This window comes from Micromys minutus (assembly GCF_963924665.1).
Source record: "Micromys minutus genome assembly, chromosome: 16".
NCBI lineage: Eukaryota > Metazoa > Chordata > Mammalia > Rodentia > Muridae > Micromys > Micromys minutus.
In genome coordinates, this window is record NC_137985.1 from 22,088,082 (window position 1) to 22,097,097 (window position 9,016).

A 9,016-nucleotide genomic window follows, 5' to 3' on the forward strand; every position below is an offset into this window, starting at 1 on the left:
TCACCATGGAGGCTGTGCAGAGCCTGTTCTCAGGAAGAACGAACTGGATGCTATCACTATCCAGGAAGAAAAGAGCTGACTTCATAAGTCAGCATCTCATCCTCAGCTGCAAGGATAACGATTTTAAACTCCTTTTTGGAAAATTTCTGAGCTATGGTCATCTTTCTTATCTCAGGCTGTATCAAGAAGTTTATTATTTAACTCACAGTCATATTTTTTGAAGAGACATTTATTTATACTCGATTCATCAAACCAAAGAATGTTACAAAAATGGAACAATGGGTGTCTTACAAACTGTATGGCATTGTATAAGAACATTCTTGCCATGCCCCAGTTTGTGCTTCAGGCTGACTATTGGAAATGAAAGACATTATTTCTCCAACCATCAGGTAACCTGTAAAGAATGAAAGTTCACAGTGTCTGTGTTTTTCCCACTGAGAGACACCAAACCAGAAGCTGTAGTCACAAAGACACAAATAGGTGCGTGATGAAATCAACCGTGTCATGTGTTAAGTATAAAAGTGAAATTTTGCAATATCATGGATAGGGAAAATGCATGTAGTCTATCCTACTGTGCAACCCTGTGCAGTGATCAAGAAGATTGGCAATTTTCAGATGGAATTTCTCAAATGACAAGAAAAAACCTACAGAAGGTCCTGTGCTTTGTGTTTAAAGAACATGCAAATTTTGGGAGGTTATATAAAGGAAAGAAATTAGTGTAGGGCATGAGAAGAATTTTATCTTACCATTTTACACACACACACACACACACCACACCACACACACACACACACACACACACACACACACACACACATTGCATTTCCCCCAGAATTTACCAGTAAAATAACAGGAGTAATGTAGAGTAACCATTGTCAGTGATCTGCTCAGTGATCTTAGCAGGTATCGGGTACATACAAACAACTGGAGAAACCTTTTGTATTGTCCCTGTCTCATGTGATGTCTCTTTAGAAGATCTGGACCAAAGCCACAAGGATGAATCCAAGATTCTATGCGTAACTTGAGGGTCTAGATCTAACTTGTAAGAAAATCTGTTTGGTAGCCTAGAGGGAGACTGGGACTTCCCTAACTCATTGTAAGCCACAAGTATTTCTCCAAAATGAATGTTGTTAGATCGCATATCTTTCAGCAGACCCTCCACCCATCAGAAATCAGGCTGACCTCTCTTGCACTCTCTGAGACAGAGAATAAAAGGTGTGTGGCAGTCTAGATTACAATCTTACTTCAGTGTTTTCCTGCCTTGTGATTCTTGTGACAAGCATACAGGCTTGTTCAAGCTAGTCACTTAGTACGGAGCTCACTCACCTGACTCCTCCAAACACAAAACAATAATATGTATAATAGTTTAAACTCCCCTGTCCTTTAGAACTGGGGCCTCTCCCTCTATATATGCCATATATCATGCTGCCTATAATATGATGCCAATGCTCTGATAACTTCAGTATATTAATTTTTTTTCTAACCCTGCTAATAAGATGCTTTCATTTACTACAACATCCCCCTGCCTACTTAAAAAAAAAAAAAAACAAATTTAAAAGGGACATTTTCACCTGGAGAGGAAGTATTTGGGGAATCAGATGATCAAAATACTTATTGACAGCTTCAATAAACTTCTTGTTGGTTGTTCTCAGATTTGACACAGGATTGCGCAGAAGCCAGCTAGGGACAAGAGGCAAAACATTAGTATGTGAGGCAGGAAGCAGGAGAGATGTTGGGTCTGGCCAGCTGAGCACTATTCAGAGCTGCCTATAGCTTGGATGTTTCTCTGTCCACCCAATGACCATAGCACCAGGATTACCCAAACTGTTCGGGGGATCTGTATCATATGGGCTTTTCACAATATCCTCAAAACTCCAGGGATCTGTGAGACAAACCAGGAAACATGCTGAGATATCAGTGTGTGGAAAAAGGCCACCTGCCTTCAGCCAGAGACACATCTGAGGTCTCTAGAAGAGCCACAATATTTGTCATCATATTCCTCAAGAGCCTTGAGTCCCCTTCTTTCAGCTCATGAAAAGAATTCAAATGTGTATTACACCTTTTTCTGTGGAACAACAGGATGACAAACCCTGTATTGTTATGTCTGTCTTCACACTGCTCTTAATCATCACATATTCAGTGCACTAAGATCACATCACAAGTATGCTTCTGAAAACTAGAATGGCAGTAGCATCCAAACCTCCCCCCATTACCCTAGACATTTCACTGTCAGGGCAGGAAGTACAGAGTTCAGTTTGGGACAACTAGTGACAGTGACAACTGTACTCACCGGCTTGAAAAATTACTTATTGCAGAGTAAAACACCTTGCTAAATCACAACACGGACTCTGGGGTAGCTCACCTTGGTAATCCACCCAGGTCAACCTCACCACAGATGTATGGCCCTGGTCGAAGAATTACCCACAGCCCAATAGTCTCAGCCAGCAAAACATACGCCCTAGAAAGAGAAACAAAGTCAGTCCCTTTGGGGATAGTCCAAAGAAGTTGGGTATAGAGGGAGCCCATAGACACATAGGGTGTAGAGATGTCCTCCATCTTCCCTCTTTCTATTGTTAGCATGATGTTATTGTGCACCATGTAAAACTTATCCTTGCATTATTCAAATGCTGATTTCAGGGCCCCCATATCTGATCACAGTGCTTATTCTGAGACTCTTCTCTCAATGTTGTATGAACATAGCTCCCAAATTATCACCTAATTGGTTAGTAAAGTTAAGCTGATCAGCCAGTGACTGAGTAGGGAAGATAATAGGGTTGGACTTCCTCCCAGCATGGGAGGGGTGGGGGAAGGCAGTGAAGATTATCCACAGGGAGAGAGTCCAGGAGACAACATGAGAAAATACCCAGAGCCAAGACAGCCAGCTAAGTACTAAAATCCAAGTGTCACAGGGATTTTGACTGGGAGGTAGCCAAATTAGTTTAGGATTTTTGTTTTTAATAGTAATATTGCTCAGTTATTGCACCCTTAAAGCTATAAAAAATAAATCTAGTCTCAGTATCAATTATTTGGGGTCTAGCTAGGTTAAAAGGAAAACTGCATAAGATAGTTATTTAAAAACCGTTGACAGAGCACAGCTGAGAAATTACTGCAAAAGGTAGGAAGCCAGAGACTCTGTGAGATGGGTCTGCACTAGCTCCAGGCATCACAACCATTCCCAGAGCCCTACTGGAGGAATCACACTGGGTACAGGGACTCTGTCTCCAGCATCAGTCTTGCTAACCTGAGGCAGCCCCAATCCTAACTCAGGTGTATTGGTACACCTACATGGTCTGGTAGCATCTGGTGTCCTACATCCCTAGCTTCAGTGAAATGGGGGATCGGGAGCTTCAAGATAGAAAGACATGACTAGGGAATATTCAAGTTCTGCGTGCAGACCCTACGAACAAGATTTCAGACTCAGGCCCTCTCGGAACTGAGACATACTGAGGGCTTCTCTTCAATCTCAAGTGTCTCCACCCCACCCCAGATATATCCTTCATGAGTTGGCTCACACAGGCAAAAAGACCACATACTTCAGGTCTAGGATCTCAGAGAAGTCAAATTTCCCCCTCTCTTGCTCATGGAGGTTCCAGGGGATGTAGCTGGAAGAGGGAACAGAGGAATAAATAAGCATCATATTTCCCTCTATTCATACAGTGACCAGACCAAGCTCCAGTGTATCTCTTTGTTGCAGTGAGTTGAAGTTTCCGATGAAAATTAACCTCTGCTGTACAGACAGGCCCATGGTTTCTCTATTATCCAACTATGCTTCAATATGCCAATTATCCTAGGTTTCTCCAGGTTTATATATTTTTCTCTCACAGACCTACTCTTTAAAATAACTGTCGAACATTTAAAGAGAATGGGAAAACACAATAAAATGTATACAACTATTAAGAATTACTTCTAAGAATTAATTGAAATAAGAATAGTTAAATAGTGTCTACAAGCCAATAGGATAAAGGACAGTCCAGTCTTTCAGCCTCAGAAAGGAGAGAACCAGCCAGGGTGAGCACGCACAGGGCTGGGTGTACTCCCATCAAAGGACATGTTCAAGATTTGTTCTTACTATGTGGCTCGGTATGTATCAATGACACAGTTTGGAGTGTAGTGCTCCTAACCTCACTTCCCACAAGCTCTGATTTTTAAACACAGAGATTTTGTACAGTGAGACAATTGGAGTGATAAAAGTGTTACATATTGGGACTGACCGAATTAAAGGTGGAGGAATGAAAACGCTGGTCTGTTGAAAATAACACCCATAATAATATTTATAGTCGTAACTTGTAGAACACAATGAAAGTGATAAATGTGATTAAGGAGATGTATGGAAAAAATAAAAAAAAATATGTAGAGATAAAATTGTTCTTCCAACTAATAGCAAGCAAATATATTCTGAATTTGCCAATAGATGTGGCCAGAAATAGAAATGAAGAGGAAAGATCCATCGAGAAAATACACTATCATCACTTTCTACCTTCTTAATAACATAGCACTGAGTAAAGGAGAGATGTCTGGGAAAGAAGAAGGATGTATCAGCTCCACAGCCAGAGTTGGAGGAATGATATGCCCAAGAAACAAAGAAAATGAACAGCAAAGAGATGATAAGGATATAGATTTCAATAGACAACTAAATGTCAGGATCTGTGTGGAGACGGCAGGGAAAGCAAGTGCTTGTCCCACAAGTGTGAGGAACAGAGTGAAAATCTCCAGAGCCCATGACCCCACATGTGTAACTCAAGCATCTTTAATCACTATGGTCCTATGGAGGAGGAGAGGACAGGAAATTGGGCCACTTATCATGGCACACTCAGTGAAAAGAGAATGAGACTACTGTCTCAAGTAAGGCAGAAGATAAGGACTGGTACCCAAGGCTACCTCTGACATTCGTACATGCACTATGGCACATGGGCAAATGCATACACAAACACAAATACGCACAGTATACACAAATACACAAATACAACAAAAGCTAATAAGTATACAAAGTATCTAATAATCAACAAATTTATAGGGAGGCTTGTTGAGACTAGGTGTCAATACCCTCTGTAGCCCAAGATGGCTTCCAACTCATCACCCTCCCGCCACCCCTCAGTGTTCTGGAACTGTAGGCATGCCTACCATAGCACATCCGGCTATATCCTGTTTCAAACATGCAACTAAAAACTATCAACAGAGACTATCAAAGTCAATTTCATCATATTCCAAAAGTTCTATAGTGCAGTATCTAACGTGTGGTAAGTACAGAACAGGAAAACTAATGTTTTAGTCTGAGTAAGTCCAAAATAAAACAGAAAGAAAAAGACGTAGACAAATGGGATGCACTCAGTAGAAAGACAAGACATGATTTCATAATTTCTGAAGGTCCCTGAGTCATCATCTCATAGCCCTAGATTACATCACAGATCTTACAGGTAAGTACTAATGAGCATTCACTGTAAGAGTATGTCTATATAAATCATTTTCAAAGAGTAGAAAAAGGTTCGCTTTATGATATTATTTATAAGACTCAGACAAAACATGTATAAGGGCACACATAAAATTTAAATAAATTTCAGTTATAACTATAGATGAACATATTTATACTACACCTCTACTAAACCGACTCTACTAAGTAGTCAATGAATACACATACACCTGTGCTTATCTTATAACTACAGTTAATTCAAGGACTCTAAGCGACTAAATATCAGCAAAATTGTAAATGTAAATCACCACTTCAAGAGATTAGTGGAAAAAATTATATGATATCACTAATAGCTCTTAGTAAAACTCAATGATTACAAGCTGGGGATGTAACTCATCAGTAGATTGCACCTTCTAATTTCTAATGGCAGCAGCTGGGCAAAGTGCTAAGAAGAGGGAATGCTGTCGAGCTCATCTCTAAACGCTCTGCCTGTATCACCCCTCCAAGGATCAGGAAACATTACCAGGGAGGAAGTGAACAAACAGAAGAGTCAAAGGATGGGCAGGTATGTGGCAAATGACTTTCTGGATACAATGTGGCCATTGCACCCATGAGCTCAGTAGAGCTGTGATCACCTGCACAAGACTGAATCTGTCCTCATTTTATCATGGGAGAGGGAAAGGTTTATGAACATGACAGGAATTATAGGCAGTTAACTGTGGCTAGAAAAAGGGACATCACTTCCTTTAGTGGTGAGGCATGGATAAGTCCCTCATGTCCCAAGAAATAACCTCTCATTCATGCTCATGCAAGGAACCCTAACTAAACTGAGTCTGTTACACACACAAAGACATGAAAATAGGAACAACATTTGTTGGAAAGTTGGGGTTTGAGAATGAAGTGGAAGGTGAAAATGACCAAAATTCACTATATACATGTATGAGACTGTCAGGAAAGAAAACTAAGAAATAATAGTATGCAGCTCTTCTAGAAGTTTCAGATTAAGATCTTTTTGTTTGCATCACTAAAAATTAGAATAATATTAAAATGTGTATCTGTAAGTAAAATGTGTGCTTACATATACATATATGTACATACACATGTGTATACATGTGCCTTAGCATGTCACTAAGGCTACTGGCTCATAAGTAATCCAACACCATTTTCTGAAAAAGTACCCATCCTCTTATCAACTTTATCTAAAGCTTTGATTGAAGAGCAAACTGAGTGTGATATTTAAGAAGCAATTGAACCACAAATGTAAGAGATCCTAGCTGGAAATGGCTACTCTAGAGGTAAGTCTTCGTAATCGTGCTCTCAAAAACCGAACCCCAGTCTTACCATTCTGCATCTGTCTGTCAGCACATATGTCGTGAAGGCTGAAGGGGGGTGGGGGTGGTACTCACGTAGTGACAGTGTTGAATCCGCAGGCCCGCAGCTTCAACAAGCGGTCCTTCCAGTACTCCCTGGGCACCCGGAAGTAGTGCATGGAGCCTCCAACTATCATGAACTTGTGACCATCCAGGGTGAAGTAGGCTTGGCCCTGAGCATTGGTTTTGGTGCTAAGTCCTATCGATCTGTTCTTCAGCTCGGAGGGGGTCAGGTGAGACCAGCTGAACCTAGATTGGAGGGGAAAAGAAAGGGGGTGAGCAGAAACTGCTGCAAACCTCTGTGGCCGTGAGGTTCCTGTTAGTAGGACACGCTGGACGGCTCGTGCCCCTTGTTTTCCCCAGAAAAAGGGACGAAACTTCCCGCTCCCTACTCACACCAACCTGGCAGGAGACTTAAACACCTCCTCTGAGCGAGAAGCAAAATCTGCTAAGACCAGTGGCAGGAAGAAGATGGCTAGGATTCTCCTCCAGGAATGGCGCTTGCTGTAAGGAAAAGAGAAAACGATGGGAAATGTGGTGGCCTCTTGAATCACAAGGACTAGAAAGTTGCTTCAGAATCTTCTAGAGGCCTGTGGCCAAAGACACCCATCACAGGCATTCTCCCATAGAACCTGGGATAAGGTAAGCTATAGCCCCACCTGGTTCCACCCAAGTCCCCCAATTCCAGGACTCCCACCCCCCCCCATAGGACACATCACAACAGGACAAAGTTGAGCACTGAACAGGGAATAATACAGGAAGGGTAGGACACTCAATGAACAGGGTACGGGGAGGCCGGGATGATGCAACCAAAGCATCTCCTCTCCATCCTCAGCTCCCTGACATGGTCCAGAGTCAATGTACAGACCCTTAGTGGAATGGAGTACAGAGGGATCCTCAAAGGGGAGAGCTTGGCAGAGAGAATTGAAAAGAAAGCCCTGGGTACTAGCACCACAAATCCTTGTGCGTGCCTAACTGGCTGACACACAGAAAACTGTGCAGCAGATCTAGAGAGCTCCAGGTGAGCGTACTCAGGATGATAAGGTTGGGAGAGTTCAGGAGAGGCATGTGCCTCCAAGCGCTGAGGTCTTGGACTCTAGAAACTTCAGGGGAAGCAGAAAGGGTCACCTGGTGTATGCCATCACTCGAAGCCAGGGAGCGAAGATCCTTGCAGCTCCTGCTTTCTCGGGTGCCTCAGACACAGGACCTCCAGTCAGGACTTATGGCTGCCAGGCCCAATGCAGTGCCGTTGACTGGATGAAAATATGTCAAGAATTAGGACGTGGAGGTGGGGAGGTGATGTCCCACAATCTCGACACCACAGTGCTACACTAGGCTTGCAGGCAGCATCTAGATCTGGGGTATTCAAGAACAGTGTCCACAAGAAGCTATTGTCTTTGACCCTGTACAGCAGAGCTTACAAGGTGTCCCAGCCTCCCTTTGTCCCCAAACACCTCCCTGGGGATAAAAAGGGAGGACTATGAGAGTTATCTCGGCCTTGGCTTCCTCAGAATGTGTGTGCAGCCAGTTGGCACACAACACAAAGATCAGAAAGAGGAAGGAGCAAGAACAGAGGACACCAGGAAATGCGTATATCTGATAAGCACTTCAAGCAAAGGAACAGTTTACAAAATCCAGTCTTCCTACACACCAAAGACAGACCAGGAAAGGAATCAGGGAAGAAAGCTCATCCCCAATAGCCTCTTTAAAAATTAGCTTGGAGTAAACCAAGCTAGAGAAGTGAGCAACTTACTATTTTGTTAAGAACTCCATCCCGCTCCCTTCCTCGTCCCTCCCATCACCCGATGATATGAATGTTAGGTCTTTTGTCATTTCCTGTTGGCTTCTGGGTTTCTGGACTTCTATTTGTTTATTCCTACTGGGCTTTCATGTTTTATGAATTCTTTTGCTCTTTTCCGCACATATGGTCTTTCTTCTATCCACTCCAGGCCCCATGCTACAAGTTAGAACAAGTGCAGAAAAGTCACACAAGAATAATTGTGATTTAAAAAAAAAAAAAAAAAGGTCCAGCACGGAAACAGAACTATCCAATAAGAAAACAAAAAACAAAAGGAAACCAGCCAGGTCACACACACATTTAATATCGATGTATGGGGCAGGTTACAAGGCCAGACACCAGACTCTGGAGGGAAAAAAAAAAATGACTCCTTACCTACAAAAGCAAGAACTAATACAAAAGAGCACAGCCGAGAGCCTGGAAAAAATGCTCGGGAGGTGA

The 9,016-nt window shown here is 42.4% G+C and overlaps 1 protein-coding gene across 1 annotated transcript in view; it reads right to left on the reverse strand.

Moving 5' to 3' along the window:
- Positions 1-8,550, reverse strand: part of LOC308430920 (beta-galactosidase-1-like protein 3) — a gene marked incomplete at both ends in the record, with an annotated part of 32,815 nt that extends 24,265 nt beyond the window's left edge. Inside the window, 6 exons of the mRNA XM_080930195.1 lie at positions 1,572-1,680; positions 2,363-2,458; positions 3,534-3,602; positions 6,814-7,020; positions 7,174-7,281; positions 8,531-8,550. Coding sequence (XP_080786321.1) covers positions 1,572-1,680; positions 2,363-2,458; positions 3,534-3,602; positions 6,814-7,020; positions 7,174-7,281; positions 8,531-8,550 — 609 coding nt within the window. The remainder of the gene's footprint in view (positions 1-1,571; positions 1,681-2,362; positions 2,459-3,533; positions 3,603-6,813; positions 7,021-7,173; positions 7,282-8,530) is intronic.
- Between the last annotated feature and the right edge of the window lie 466 nt (positions 8,551-9,016).